This window comes from Numida meleagris, chromosome 1 (assembly GCF_002078875.1).
Source record: "Numida meleagris isolate 19003 breed g44 Domestic line chromosome 1, NumMel1.0, whole genome shotgun sequence".
Lineage (NCBI taxonomy): Eukaryota > Metazoa > Chordata > Aves > Galliformes > Numididae > Numida > Numida meleagris.
Window position 1 is genome coordinate 185801711 of NC_034409.1, and position 16069 is coordinate 185817779.

At 40.4% G+C, this 16069-nt stretch overlaps 1 protein-coding gene across 1 annotated transcript in view; it reads right to left on the reverse strand.

Annotated features, from left to right (window-relative positions):
* Positions 1-16069, reverse strand: part of TYR (tyrosinase) — a 50434-nt gene that overhangs the window by 12038 nt on the left and 22327 nt on the right. Inside the window, exon 3 of the mRNA XM_021382303.1 lies at positions 13705-13852. Within this exon, the coding sequence (XP_021237978.1) occupies positions 13705-13852 (148 nt within the window). The remainder of the gene's footprint in view (positions 1-13704; positions 13853-16069) is intronic.

The window sequence follows — 16069 nt, forward strand, 5'->3', positions numbered from 1 at the left end:
GTTTAAATAATTGATCTAAGGTCATGATAAATTCTCTATCACTTAAACTCTTTGGTTCAGTCAGAGTTTAATACCTTTGAGTCCCCATGCTGGTACTGTAAAGTGCTGGCCTACGGTAACAAATAATAAAGACACCCACCAGGTATGTTGATACTTTGGTAGTTTAAATTTTCAGTCTGAGGAAATACACTGCTTTTGCAAAGAGTTTTAGTGTGGTAAGGTGCTTTTACAGAGAAAATTAAAGCCATCCATAAAAGACATGGATATATCACTTCAATTTGATTGTGTATAAACAGACCTGATTATTTTCCTCATTCTGCTCCATACATACCAAGTTATACAAAATGAAATGAAATGAGCCATAGAAGAAAATTAATTTGAAAAAAAACTTGGTTTAAAAGGGGTGTTGGGGGGAATGAGATTGATTTGAGGATGATTTTTAAAAGGGCACCAATATATATTTCTGGATTCATATTATTCTATGAATAATATATGCAATGGGATTATAGCTAATGAAAGGATGAGTCAAGAAATAAATGGGTTTATTTTGCCAGTGGGAAATATCAAGCAGAGTATAAGCAGTACTGCCGTATGTAGGCTGCATAACTTCATTCTGTTCTAGCTAATGTTGTGTGCTCTGAAAAAAAGATACTGCTCACAACAAGGAAATCTCAAAGCCTGGAAAAAAGTAAAGTAAAGCAACAAGAATTGGTATTTTCTTCATGATTTTGAAGAGCCATTTCCAGTCAGTGTGCCTTCACTGTCATGCACAGAGCTATGTTTGATTGCAGTGTGGGAAGAGAAAACAGACCGATATCTGCTATTAGTGATTTCTTTGTACTGTACCACCACAGAGTAAGTGACACATAGCGTAAACCTAACTGTATGTTTGGGAAGCTCTTCTAGGAGATGTTCAAGTCATGTGCTTTACCTTGCAATGAAGGACAGTTGGAGAGAGGGTAAGGAGGAAAAAGAGGGTTCAGTACCTCCACACGTTCTATGCCATCCCCAACAGGACAGTGCTGCCCTTATGGTGATGGTTCATATTCAATCTGTCCCAAGATATGTTCTTGCTTTCCCTCTACTTCCTTGTTCTCAACTTGCTTGTAAGTGTTTGCACAATCTTGTCATAACTAGGATTAAGGAACTCATTTGGTATAACTTCAAACTTCTACTTTATTTTCATTTATTCCAGGATAGATGAGGTGAGATAAAATCCTGCCCCTGATTCCTTATAGTTTTGCTTGATGGTCAGTACAGCAGAAGAACAGAGGTGAGCACCTCCAGGTAGCATTAAGAGGTTAGCTATGGTGGCTATATACCAGTCTATGCTGATTTAAAGCAACCGTGGAGCTGCGCCCTTTGTTTTTCATTAGCCTGATAAATCCATGCACCTCTGCTAAGTATGCACAACCACTACTAACAGTTTAGCTGTTACATAGCAACTTTGCAAACCACTAATAACTTCATCACATTCAAATAAGTACCCATGTCACTGGTTGCACCAAACTCAAAACAGAATCTTTCATTCCTGATTTATGTTTGCGAGACTGAGGTAAGGTCAGGCTGACTACAGTAGAAGGAAGGCAAAATGTTGTTACTTAGAGCTAGTCTATACAATTTGTTTCAATATCGTGAGGTCTGACATTCTGTAAAAGAAATCTGGCAAGCAACATATATTTGCATTTAGAAATAAAGGGAAAAGGAAATAATTTGGGGGAAGCTGAAATGCCAGTTCAAGGACTGTGATTACACAGTAGTCATTACTTTAGAAGTTGGCACTATCCACCTGATAGTACAAAGTCACTTCAGGTAATTCCCATCCCAAGCATTTAGGAGAAACATTGGTCCTCTGGTCCTGGAAGAGCTGCTAATGCTGAGGTTGTAAAGTCAAGGCACTGTCCTCTTTGCCAATGTATGCGGTTATATTGCAGTATGATTTTTTTCTTATTCTTTTAAGTTGGCTAAAGACTGTACAGGGACTCTGAAGCCGGTTATAAACAAATTGAACCAGTCATAATGCAAGTGTCTGATTAAAAATTAACTTGCTGCCCTCAATTATTGTAAGAAACCCAGCCAATGCCTCCAAAACTGGGACTCATCGCACTGAACCAGTACTGAGGACTGCCCTTGGTTTCTGTGCTTTCTCTGTGTCCCTGGCTGCTGAGGAACTTTCCAGGCTTCCCCTATCGCTTCCAAGCTGCAGTGTGCATGGGCCATCCTTGGACACAATACCTCTTCCACCAGCCCTTGTGGTACCACTGCCAAGTTACCTCCAGACCAGTTTCCAGACTAGCTGGTGGAGAGAACCATGTATGCATGTATGTGATTTTTGGGGTGTATTAAAAAGAGTGTGGCAAGGAGGTCGAGGGAACTCAACCTTCCCCTCTACCCTGCCCTGATGAGGTCAAATTTAGACTACTGTGTCCAGTTCTGGGCTCGCCGGTTCAAAACAGACAGGGATCTCCTATAAGGAGTCCAGCGGAGGGCCACAAAGATGATAAAGGGCCTGGAGCATCTCTCATATGAGGAAAGGCTGAGTAACCTGGGTCTGTTCAGCGGGGGGAATAGAAGAACCAGAGACAGACTGGGGTCTAAGGCCAGTAACTACGTGATCCAGACTCTCTATACGTGTATATATATAGCTATATTTTTTATTAATAGGTTTTCATCCTGATCAGAGCAAACAAGAGGATGAAGTTGTTCATACTGTTGGTATCTGTGAATGCTGCATTTTCTGTGTTGATGTGTCTGGTCATATATATCTGCATATGTATGTATAAATATACATGTATGTAGTCTGTGTATATGAGCCTATCAGGAATACATATTCAGTCTCAGTACAGTTTGGACCTGAGAACATGGAGCTGTGGTAGTCTTAAATCTACTGGGCTACCAGATTTGACAGCCTCTTACTTTAAACACAGAACGTACAGAAAACAGATGAAAGAGGATGTTTTAGCCCAACTGAGCCGTTCCTTCATGCAAAGCTGTGCTTCTAAATTTTATCTTGAAACACATTCTCATTTAGATCAATCATATGCCTCTGAAATATGAATATTCATTTTCAGGGAAGATCTGACCTGCTTTGCTGTTTCCCTTTATTCCATCTTCTGACCAAAAAGGTTTTTCAGTTCTTGTGGACCACAGTGGACCAGACAACCTGCAACACCCAGTAGCAATGTACAGGTGACACAAAGCCCCCTGCTTATCCAGCTAAAGTGCAGGCTGCCTCCCCAGGGACTGTTCTCTGGCTGAGCCAAGGCAATGTGCACTGGGCTGACACCTTCCCACTTGTTAGAAAGTACCACCAGGGCTGGGGGAGCTGTGTGGTGCCTGAGGATCTTGGCACGGTTCTGCTTCACCATCCCACTACAAGAATCTGCACTTCCTTCCACTTTCTTTGCTCTCTTATGGCACTGCACAAACTGAGTACTTGGAGAGTGTCATGCTGAGGAAACACGAGAGAAAGAGACAGTAAAGGTATAATCCAACATGATCATCCCCATCTGCAAGACAATTAACACCACTTTCTTTGCCCATGTCCCACTTTATGAAAATATTCAAGGTTGTTGCATTGCTGGGCATATATGATAATTTAATATTCCATCTACTAATGTGATTCAGAGCAGCTTTCCCCTTATCTTTATTTATTATATATATATATAATGTCCTCAACACCTTTATAGGATTAGGGGAATACAAAGGATTTTCAGCCTCTCCAGTCAAAACTGCTGCTCTTTAATGTCAAACAACCTAAGTATCTGTAGCCATTTGGAGAATATAGGGATCTTTCACTCCTACTTAGCGTACTCGCTTGGGTGCACAGGGCTGCACAGCTTCCAGTCCTTGCTCCTGTAATTAGGCCTTTATCCACGTGTTTCTCTTCTAGACCACAAAATGCAGAAGCTTCCCAAGGGTTTATTGTGAAAAACGCTGCTCAGGGACCTGAGTCCAAAAGAGGATTCAGACAAAACAGTCCAGAGCAGAGCTGGCTGCTGGCAGTGTAGGAGTAAGCGCTGCTCCTTTCTAAGAGGAGAGCTGCTTGAGGCTTCAACTCCATTGCATATAAGCCTTGAAGCATGGCTCTCATACAACAAAGCCTAACCTGTCAGCAACCCATTTTGTCACTCAATGAATCTCACTGAATGATTTTTGTTTTCTCTCTTTGTTGAAAATGCCGTAGGCTGAACCAACAACTGCTGAGCCCAGTTTATGTTTGGTGGGTTGCTGATGGATTACAACATAAAGAGCTTTATTCCTACTGGAGAAGGAGATAATGGATAAGCTGAGCATGACACATCACTTACGACACTAAAAGGAGCTGAGTGTTGGAATTTGTGTAGGACTCTGCGCAGAGGAATGTGAATGTGATTATTGTCTAGTGTAGGACTAGGTAGTGCCTCATTGTAACTTGGTTATTGATAGAGCAAACTAACTCCTACAGAAACTTGTTCTGCTGGAAAAAACAGTGAGTTTAGATTGTACAAAGGTGGGATCAGATTTGGTCACAAAAATGATCTAAACTCTTACCACTTTCCTTAGTCAAGCCACTCTCTTTATACCAGTGAAAGTCAGCAATGCCTCTACCTAGTTGCGGGAGAGAAATTCCTCTTCCTTAAAAATAGTGGTGTTCTTTCACCCCTTGCTGTCAAACCATGGTAATTTTTGTCTAAAAGTAATATATTTATCATTCATATTTGGATCTCCAATGTTCCTCAGCACTGTTAAAAATAAGAGATATATGAGAGATGACGGTGTGTCCCTTGCCTGTTGTACTCAGCTCTGGTGAGGCCGCACCTCGAGTACTGTGTTCAGTTTTGTGCCCCTCATTACAAGAAAAACATTGAGGCCCTGGAGCTTGTTCAGAGGAGGGCAACGAAGCTGTGAAGGGTCTGGAGCACAAGTCTTATGGAGAACAGCTGAGGGAACTGGGATTGTTCAGTCTGGAGAAGAGGAGGCTCAGAGGTGACTTTATCACTCTCTACAACTGCCTGAAGGGAGATTGTGGTGAGGTGGAGGTCGGCCTCTTCTCCTGTGTAACTAGGATAGGATGAAAGGGAATGGCCTCAAGTTTAGCCAGGGGAGATTCAAGTTATATATTATGAAAAAAATCTTCTCCAAAAGAGTGGTTAGGTGTTGAAATGGGCTGCCCAGAGTGGTGGTGGAATCACTGACCCTGGAGGTGTTCAAGAAACATTTAGATTTTGTACTGAGGGACATTGTTTAGCAGGAAATATTGGTGATAGGTGGATGGTTGGACTGGATGATCTTGGAGGTCTTTTCTAACCTTGGTGATTCTATGAAAAAAAGGAAGTAAAAATGCAATCACGTGTTGCATAGGGGAAAAAACGGTAATATTTTCTGGAATATGTTTTCTGCCCTGTTTTTCTTAGGTTCATCATTGCTACTGTTTGCAGCTAACAGAAAAACATCACTTGAAGTAAAAGATAGTACAAATGCCAGCTGCTCTAAAGTTTAATAACTAGTTTCCCCTGAAGAGAAAGATAACAAGCAGATTAAAATGGACTGCTGTGGTGGTGGCTGGATGGACTGTAACCCACTCCTGTGCTCTGTAATTCATTTCTTTTGAGACTGAGAGATTGTCATAATTGAGGTTCACAAGGGCATGTAATATATAAATCACATCTACAGCAGCAAAGTGATAATTTCTTTTGATGAATAGAAAGTAGCTATACGTGGGTGAGAAAAGTACCATGTTATTCTGTGATTTTTTACAATTTCAACAATTATGGCTGCTATTATTGCCAAAGTGCTGCAGGAAGGAAATTCAGTGCTATGTTAGTTGTCTGCATCAGAGTTTGTCTTGATCACTGTGTTACAGAGAGAGCTTTTTCCTCCTCTAATGTTACAAGAATAGGTGATGATGAAGACCAACCACGTGGTCCTTGCCAAGTTCCAGGGCATAGTAACCTTTACTTTTAAAAACCACTAATAGCTTGCATAATATATAGTGTGTAATCGTGATCAATTCTCTAACTGCATTGGCTGAACAGAAATCTTGCAGTAAAAATGATATGAAACATGCATTTTAAATTGAACTACTTCAACGGAACCTCCTAGAGTACTGATTTTTAAGAGCAGAATGGGTCATTAGAAACATCCAACCTCAATCATGACTCAGCAAGCGAGATTGCCAACTACTATTTTCCACATATAATCCAGAAGATGCCTGCTTTACCTTTCTCTCACTGTTCTCCAAAGCAAAGTAGATCAGCAGCAATATAGATTTTATATATGTTTAATCAGTCACAAGAGCATTTATCTACAGAGCCTTTTCCTTGTCCCTGTCTTTCCCTGCCTCTAATTCTACATGGTCTACGTGTGGATTTCCAGAGGAATTAAGAATGTCTTCCAGAACTCCAAGCAGCAACCTCAAGTGTATTATAAAGACTCAGTGCTTCTCTGTCCAATGAGTAAAGCAGATTAGCCGTGGTGTGACTCTCCAGGGCTGTTTGTGGGTTCCTTCGGGTGTTTTGCATTTGAGTAACAGGGACTGCACAATTTTCTTACCAAAACCAAAGGCAGAGTACAGGTTCAGTATCTTGATATATGATTTGCCTTTCAGCCCAGACACAGGGATATCAAAGGAGAGATACTGGGGATCAGTGTTTCTCAGCAACACCCCAACCTTCCCACTTACACTCTGTTTTCCGTGGATATATTTATATGATATTTTTCAGTAGATGTGAACTCACTCTACCCACATATCAAGCCCACTTTGAGTGAGTCAGCTCCATCAAATAAGCCAAGTAGCTCTGGTTAACATGGTACTAAGCCTCAGAGTTTAGAGGAGAGGTTTAATATCTCCAGTGCAATGCCAGCTCAGGGCAGCTACATGGCTTGTGGCAACAGAGGGACCATGTCTCCTGCAGATTTGCAGATCTCCCTAAGGGGAAGAAGAATTAAGACAACTCCTTCCCTGCTATCATTGCTAAAATATTTGCTTGAGTGTCCCACCCTCTCAGTACTGATCTGCTCTGTATCTCATCCCTGTTATGGGAGTCTATGTGTACCAATAAAAGGAGAGACCAAAGTCACAAAATCATAGAAACACTGAGATTGGAAAAGACCTCTAAGAACATCAAGTCGAACCACTGAAAAAGTGTAACAAAGATTAATGGGCAGCGCTTTTCTTCCTCTGATCCCTCACCTGGTTAAACTCAGATGTCTTCTGTGAAGTGGTGGCTTTCAGCACAGAAGCTGCTGGCAAAGAAGGGATTTCATTACCCATCTAAGTGCATTCTGATGAGGGCTCCACACAGCAGCTTCAGTGTAATACATGCAAGGCAGGTATGAGAGGTCTGATAGGCAGCTGCCACCCAAGGTGTATCACAGAAATGCAATTAATTCCCCTGAGAGCTCTGAAGGTTGGGAGATGACTCTGTCATCCCCTTCTTTCCCCATCTTGCACACATTCAGCTCACTCATACTCTGCCACTGAAACCACGCAGCCCCAAGCTGCTGGAGTTCAAGACGCTTCTGGACAATGCTCTCAGACATAGAGTTTGAATTTTGGGTGGCCCTGTGTGGAGCCAGGATGATTGATGATCCTTGGGGATCCCTTCCAACGTGGGATATTCTATGATTCTGTGATGCTTATCCCTGAGAGTAAGAGTACCCCAGTGATACTTGTTGCTTTCCCTGAATGGAAGGACTTTACCACGTTTCTCCTTCATGTCAGGGACAACTACAGAGAAGTCTTCACCTCATCCACTGCCTTTACAGAGAAACTTTGGAGGGTAAGTGCTGGGCACAGATAAGAAGACCCTGAGCGGACATGATGCAGGACTTTGGGAGGAGATGTATTGCCAGAAACAGCCTCTTGACTTTCCTTTGTCTAATAGTTTTCACACAGCTCCATGCCATAGTCCAGAAAAATGCAACTTTTGACCTATGCCATCTTTTTTTTTTTTTTTTTTTTTTTGCAAACATACCTTAGAAAGCAATGAGTTTTGCTTAAGTCATCTATTTCAGTATCTCTAAGTTTCCATATACAAAATGGGAATACTGCTTCCTCGGCTTTGTGCTTTGCTCGTGTTGTCTAGCACTGGAGACACTTCAGGATAAGGAATGACTCTTCTTTCATGTGTTATGTCTGGAAACCTAGTTTTGCCTTAAAGGAATTTCTCATGATTCTGTTTGAGTGATTTCACTCAAAATGCTCCAAACTATCAAAGCAAATAGTTTTTAAGAGCTAAAAAATTCTTGTTTCCTGTCAACATTTCAAAACAGGAGAAGAACTTGGGTTTTCTTATTCTGTTTTTTTGTTTGTTTCCAAAACCTGAGGTGACATTTGAGAGAAAATGAAAATGTTCTGTTTCTAAAACAGAGTTAAAATAAGAGGTTTTTATTTTGACATATCCTGGGAGTGAAAAGCAAATTTCCTCTTGTTATTTTCCAAGAAAATCACTTCTGACATAATGTTAACTTTTGGGGGGGGAATTAAGGCAGAAAGAACTGACATGAAGGTGAGTATATTGAGTCCAAAGGGACTGAAAGTGTTTGCAATGGGAGATTGCTGGCATGCAACTCATGATGTGTAGATTTTGGTTACTAATATACTTTTGAACAGATTGCTTCAGACATGCTTTTCAATTTATCACTTCACTGGTAATCAGTGTGATAAGGAACGTTTTATTGTTAGATCCTGACATAAGCCAGAGTCTGGCATTTCCTAATGCTCCCAGCTCTCCATTCTGCAAAGGAGTCTGTGGCAGCTGATGTTGCTGAAAAGCATGAGGACAGTTGCCTTGGACAGGTAGAATTAGTGGCATTTTCACAGAGTGCTGAAACTGATGTGTGGCAGAGTTACTCCTGCTTGGAAGCATGCATGTATATAGATAAGTGGCTGGAAGTTGAAGTGTCTCCATTCCCTGCATGACCTTATACTTGACTTGGATTGCTTTTGACAGAGTGTACCTGTCCGCAAATACCCAAACAAAGAGCTGAAAGTTTTGTCTCTTTGAATGCAAATATTTTGTCCTGTGAGGTAGAAAGCAATAGTCACTACTGAACCAACAAGATCCACACAGAGATGCCCAGCTGTCTCTTGTCATTGCCATCTCACAGAATTGTAAATGAAGCAATTGCTCACATTGCTTATATACCTGAGAAGCATAGTCAGAGGCTAAGAATATGCCAGGCACAGCACAGACTAGAGCAATTAGACAGTCTCTTAATGACATAGCTTATGATTTACACATGGGACAAGGGACAACAGATGGATGCAGACAGATGCGAAAAGAACTAAGCAGCTATGCAATGGTGCCACAGTGATTCACCAGTGAAATGGTGAAGGTTTCAGCTTGCTAATGTCTTAGCTTTTCTGCCATTGTCATAATGAAGGGAAGAGCAGTGACTGAAGCTGTGGATGCATAGGGTGAACAATTCCCAACGAGAAGGAGACTAAACTTTAGAGAAGCAGGAGACTGAAAGCCTATACCATATTGTGTCTCTAGAAAATCAGTTCTAATTGCTCATGCTAAAATCAACGCCTTTGAAAGTCATCCATATCATTGTGACGAACCATGTCCAGTATGACAGATCTTAGAAATTAGATGAGATGTGAGGCCCTACTGCTTTAACAGCTGTACGGGTATAAAGCAGTATGGAGATCTGCAGTTGCAACTTACTGTTGCCCTTGATATTTAGGGTTTTTTTTGCTCTTTGCAAGGGGTATTATTGGAGTAGGTTACAGAATTCAAGGACAGGATAAGTATGAAAGTACAGAAGTACAGAAATGAGAAGAAACGAAAAACATTCAAAGGACATCGGTGCAGGGAGAACAGATGAAGATACTGTGGGGGTGAAGGGATAGAGGGGCTGAAAGAGTCATCACAGAGGAAAGAATGCCTTTTCAGAGCACAGAAAACACCCTTGTGAGCTCAAGTGTGACTGTGGGCCCTTGCTTTCACTGACTGTGCAGCTGCTCCTTGCAGCTTGAGTGGGCTGACTCCTCCCTTGTTATTCCCTTGTGCTGACTGTAGAGCATATCTGAATGGCAAAGAGATTTGCAATTAAGAGAAATGCTTCACACAGCTAAAAAAATCTCATTTTTTGCTGAATATATAGTTTATTTGCATCTTTTTTTCATTTTCTTTTCTTTTTTTTCTATTTTTCTTTCTTTCTATTTTTTTTAACTGATTCAACTAACAATTAATAATTTTCAGGGCGGTCACTTGTTTTTACTAAACCTTGGGGTTTGATCCCTTTTCTTAGCTAGCAAATAAGGCAAGGAGCCAGAGTTATCATTACCAAGGAAGCTGTTGCCTGAGTACATTCATACTTCTGCATTGCTGAAAAAGAATGACATAAAAAGAGGAGCATTTGTAAGCCAACACTTTGCTTTCCACCTGAGAAAGGTGCTTTCCACACCTCTGTTCCCTCCATCCTTCCTCCTTTCAGGCACCAGGCCTGGGTAGGAGGGGCTGAGGGTAGCAGATGGGAACTGACTGTTGCTCAGTTTGGAAAGCAGCTCCTGACATTTGGCTCACACCTGTCAGCAGACTCCGTATACACTTGTTTATCCTCCTCTGTACCATATGTTTCCATGGAAAAGCAGTCCCAATGATCTATTGCCTTACTTCTATCACTCCTATTATGGTCATAACTGAGCATTTCACAGTCGTTAATGCATTTACCCTGACAGCATTCCTGCTGCGTAGGCATTTAGTATCACCCACTTTACAGATGGGTTAGCTGAAGCTCAGATCAACAGCTCCTCAAAAGACTTTGGGCACCTCTTGCTGAAAGCAATGGGAAGGAAACACATCTCCAGGAGATGTGAGCTTGGGAAAGCAAACTACATGCTCAGTTTCACTCAAGCAACTTGTAGTGGTGTGAGGAATCCCTCTTCTGGGTCTTAAACAGGTGCTCAAAGCTCTGAACCATTTTGTTTTTTTGACACAGAGTTGTCTTCTGTTTTGCAAGATCCAGCAGAGCTGTGGTTGCTTTCTCCAGCCTTTCTTCACCCTTTGCCAGTAACCTCCTGCCTCACCAAGTCCTGGAGGTGACATTGTCCTCTGCAGGGTTAGTGTAAATGTTAGATGGTTAAAAGACCATTTCTGCTCCTGCATGCTCTTTCTCCCGTTTCCTCTATGCTTTGTATTCTTGCCTGCCTCTCAAAACTTCTTTGCAACCCTTCATAATCAATGTCTATGTAGGAGAGGAACAGAATTCTTTTAAATGTACTGTACGTACCTATCAGTCACCTACTTATTAATTATAACTAAAAGCATGATTAATCTGTCATGGATAAGGCTGCTAAGTAACCCTAATCATGCTAATTCATTTCTGTCACTTATACAAAGGCAGCATTATCATCAGTTTTCATATCCGTGTGTACTGAAACCCATATACGCAGCAGCTGCAGAGCACTGGTAGCGTTCATTCTGCCACAGATAGGATGAGATTGCATCATGTATTTCTGCACTGCCCCCACAGTACCTGTGCAGTGATTTATTTCCTTGGCACCAGTAGGTTTTAATGATGTTATCTTTTGCAAATAATTTTGCCTTCTAAAATGGATAAAAATTGCAGTTATGAAAAGTATTTCCAGGGGCTTATAATGACTATAACTGAAGTTCCTCTGCGGGAGGGGTCAGCATGAAGACCAAGGTGCTACTTAAGCTCTGCACTGCGTGGGATCTAAGAGATGCGTAGGTCTTATACAAGTGTGAACGTCTATGGAAAACAATGTCTTTTGATATTGCAGAGCATAATGTGTTCCCTTCTGTGTTCCCTTTCTCTGAATGTTCAACTGTGCCATTTTTAAAAGCCCAGACACTGGAAAGTTAATTTCCAGGTGCCAAACTTGAAGTTTGTACCTGTACCTGAAACCCTTGGGCATCCACCCTGTCAAACATCAATGGGTAGATATACTAAATCATAGCTAAGCTACACTGTTTAACTTTTAAAATGTTCTGAGGAAAGTTTTTGACAGAGAAAAGTTTCAAAACTGACACCCTCAGAAGTCTGATTATAGCTTACATATTAGGGGCAGAAGAGCACAGGGTCAGCCTATGAAGGAACCATTCCACTGATGCCTTGCTGACCTGCCTAGACTTGATACCTACTTTCTACTGGATAAAGAATGAAGCACACAACCATTAGGCTCATTAATTATACAACCTGAGGAGAAAAAAAGACAACTTAGAATTTATCTTCCGTATGTACAGCTTTTTGTTCAAATAAGATAAAGTTTTATGTAAGAGCTTTAGTGTGAACTGCCTGGAACTAAAGAACTTCACTGCAAGATGATGTCTGGAGAATATAATCTGCATCCCTCTTGTGCTGCATGCCTTGGAAACCTGAATAAAGAAACCATTTTGGTTTTCTTTGGAATACGTGCCTAGCATCAAGCAGGCAGGGGCTTACTCAGCGGAGTTCTGAGCGCATGTATTTATGAAAGACTCACAAAAGTTTGTCCTGAGGCATCGTTCTCCTCTTCTAAGTATTGCCATTGCCAAGTCATGGTCAGCGCATGGTGGGAAAGTGAAAGATACAAGTAACACACAACCTTATAATGCAGCTAGTTGACAGAGTGATTTAGTAAATGCAGGACGAGTCAAAAATGAAGGGTTGGAACAAGCCAATCTTCCACACATATAAGAATCTTTTCCTGGGAGAATGGCTCCAAATTTTGAAGAAAAGGAGCACTGCTATTTAAAAAATGAAATAAAGTGAAGTACTTTCACAGGGCTAGATTCTGGACCATGGTCAATCTGACTTCCTTTTGTTTGCTGCAGTTGAATTATCTCTTTTAAATGAGGGTTTCACTGCTGCCCTCATAGATCTGCAGACAGGACAGATATGCAGCATAAAAGGGCCTGAAGAGAATGTTCTTGTTTTATTACTGCTGCTCGAAATTATCTGGGCAGCCACCTGGCTTAGAAGAATCTTTTAACATATTTTTAAAGATTATTTTTTTTTGTATGGATTTTGCAGTTTAGATTCCTTTTTTTATTGCTCTTCAACTTTCACAGTTTTGTGTAATACAGTAGACAGTAAATTGTTTGTAGCCATTCACATACTTTACAGCGACATATAGAAATTTTTAAGGTCACCATTAAATCCTGGAATGTCCTCCTTACCATGGTAGTTTCAGTCTCTTCTTGCAGAACTATGCTCCCTTACCCTCTCTTATTAATAAACATGACATCTTTCTGTTTGCTTCCCTCTCCATCTGCACAGCTGTGGTCTTCCCTTTCAGCTAGAGACAGTCACAGTTTTGTTTGTCACACTGAAATACCAATTTTTTGTTCTTTATGGATAGCATGCTAGGATTTTCCTTATGGAATAGAAATTAAAAGAGCACTGACATTTAGAATATTAAGGAACTACTCCAGCCGATTATAGTCTTGTTAAAATGAGTCATGTGCTTTCAGTCCAAACTTCTTGACGTACACATCCGTATATATCAATTGCTATGACATCACTGATGGCCTATTTTTACCTCGGTAATAAAAGCTGATTACATTTGTCAACTTTTCAAATGATACTTAATCCAGTGAACGTAAAGACAGGTTAGGAGAGGCACTTGCTGTCAAATAATAGCTAAGACCAATTTTACATATCTGAAAATGCTGCGCATGTAAAATATTTGCAGTTTTGAAGTGTAGGTGAAAACTACACTGCAGAAACACAAAATAAATTAGGTTTACCAAGAAGAATTAAGCTCACCTGTCAACAAATGCATGGTGCAGGATGAAGATAGGATCATTCGCAGAGCCTTGTACTTGGGACATGGAGCCGTTCATGTAGATGTGAAGCGCGTTATGCAAACCACTCTGAGATATGTTTGATATTGCAGTGTGTGGATCAGCAAAGCCTGCATGTTCCAGAGAAAATCATATGCTTATATGGCAATGCATAGAATTCTTTCACCGGTAACACTGAAGATCAAAGTGCCTAATTTCAACTCATTTACTTTCAGCTTTTTAGACAAGAGCTTCAGAAAACATGTAAAGGGGTATTAATAAATTTCAAAGGCATAGCAAAGATGAAATTAGAATAAGCTAAATTAAAACTCCTGCCATGTAGCTAATGCAGCATGTCAGCAAATGTACTGCTTAATTGCTTTATATTTTTAAATTTCTACATCCATTGTGTGTGACTGTTGAAAAGAAACCTAATTCCTGCAGATGTTTTTGGATGTCTGTTTATTCACATTAAATTTACTCACTTTTTTTTCATTTTTATCTCTATTCTTATACATTTCTAAGGTACAGCAGGCTAGTGTATCTCATCATTTAGTATCACATCTCTATAGAGCTCATTCTTTCATTGATAGGAGAGAATGCAATATAAGCTGTTATCTTTACAAAAGGAGTTTGTAAATAGTAAAATATTAATGTGTGTGTATTTAATAAATAATCAGTTGATGACCTTCCACATTCTCACTTGCAGGATGAAAGTCTGTGGATTGTTGTTATTTTGGATCTCTCTCGGAATATGAGCTTTAAGAGTAGGTCACACAGAGCAACCCCTGAATTTCTATCCTGGTAGCCTACCCACACATCAGCTTTGATGTTGGTCACCTTTCTTAGCGTTGTAACAGCCAAGCCTCCTCCCTCATTGTAAAGATTCAAAATAAAAGTCAGCTAAACCATGTGGTACTTCCCTGGGTTTCTCCAAGCAAATAAAAGTGGAAATATACCTGATGCTAGTTCTGCTGTTTAACCTGCACTAACACACCTTCCTGCCATCTCTGATTTGGTTCCTGAAGGTGTCTTGTTATCACAATTGCTGTATGCAGTAGGACAGGGAAACATAATGTAGAGATATTAAAACGACTTTAAGAATCAATAATCAAATAAAAAGGACTTTGAACAGTATGCTTATTGTGCTTCTTCTCAGTGTTTTCCCAATATTGTCACAGTTTATCAAAGGTGGGAAAAAGAGAGATCTCTTTGGGAAATGGCTCACACGCTGTGAACGTTTGCTTTATTTACTTATTTGGACCAAGAACTAGCATTTGAAAGAGGAGCAGCAGTATTCTTTTGAAGTGATTCTCCTAACAGTCCTTCTGTTTCCTGTAATGACTCACATCACAGGGCAATTTCTGCCCTAGTATGCTAGACTGAAGTAAATATAACATCAGCAGGTGTTCAGTTAGCAGGACTGAACTAGAGGTAGTTTTAAATAACCCCTTCTTCATCAAAACCCTCATATGTAACATTGAAATCAGATCCTCAGTATCAACTGTTTTGCGATTTTGGGTTTGCTGCTCTTGGTTCACATAAGTTATTGATTGTCAGAGATGTTTTACTACTAAATAACATTCTGTCAGTTTGGAAACCTGACTATTAGACACCACTGAGAATGATCTGCTGGGTGGGCTATTTTCATCTCTTTGTGCTTCTAAATTCCCTTATCAGGCTTTGCCTTGTCTAATAACTTCTTCAAGCAAAATCTTCTGGTGTAAAGCCCTGGATAATTGTCATAGAATCATAGAAACATTTGAGTTGGAAGGGACCCTTAAGGGCCATCTAGTCCAACTCCCCTGCAATGAACAGAGACACCTACAGCCTGATCAGGTTGCTCAGAGCCCCATCCAGCCTGACCTTGAATGTCTCCAGGGATGGAGCATCCACCATCTCTCTGGGCAACGTTTTCCAGTACTTCACTATATATTATAATAAAGTTTATATATTATACTAAGGGTCAAATAAGAGCTGTGACACCCAGGGATCAATATATCATAATAACTATCAATCTTTTTGATTGCAACATTATGTCAAAGATTTCGAGAAATTCGAAGTAATTCAGAGAAAAAAACATAATCAGGAGATTTGGAGGAAGTAGAGTTGGTCTATGATGAAAAGACTTCAAGGTAGGGTGAATCTGGATTTAGGAGAGAGAAACAATCATACTAATGCTTACAGATAACAGCAAATGTCAAGTACATCCAAAGTGGATTAGAATTATTGAAGATGATGCATGGTAATATAAACATGGGCAGAATTTCTCAAAGGGAAAATCTTGCCCACAGAAAGTTGTCTGATGGGGTATGCTATCCTACCTTGCTGCCCCCTAGCAAAAAAAA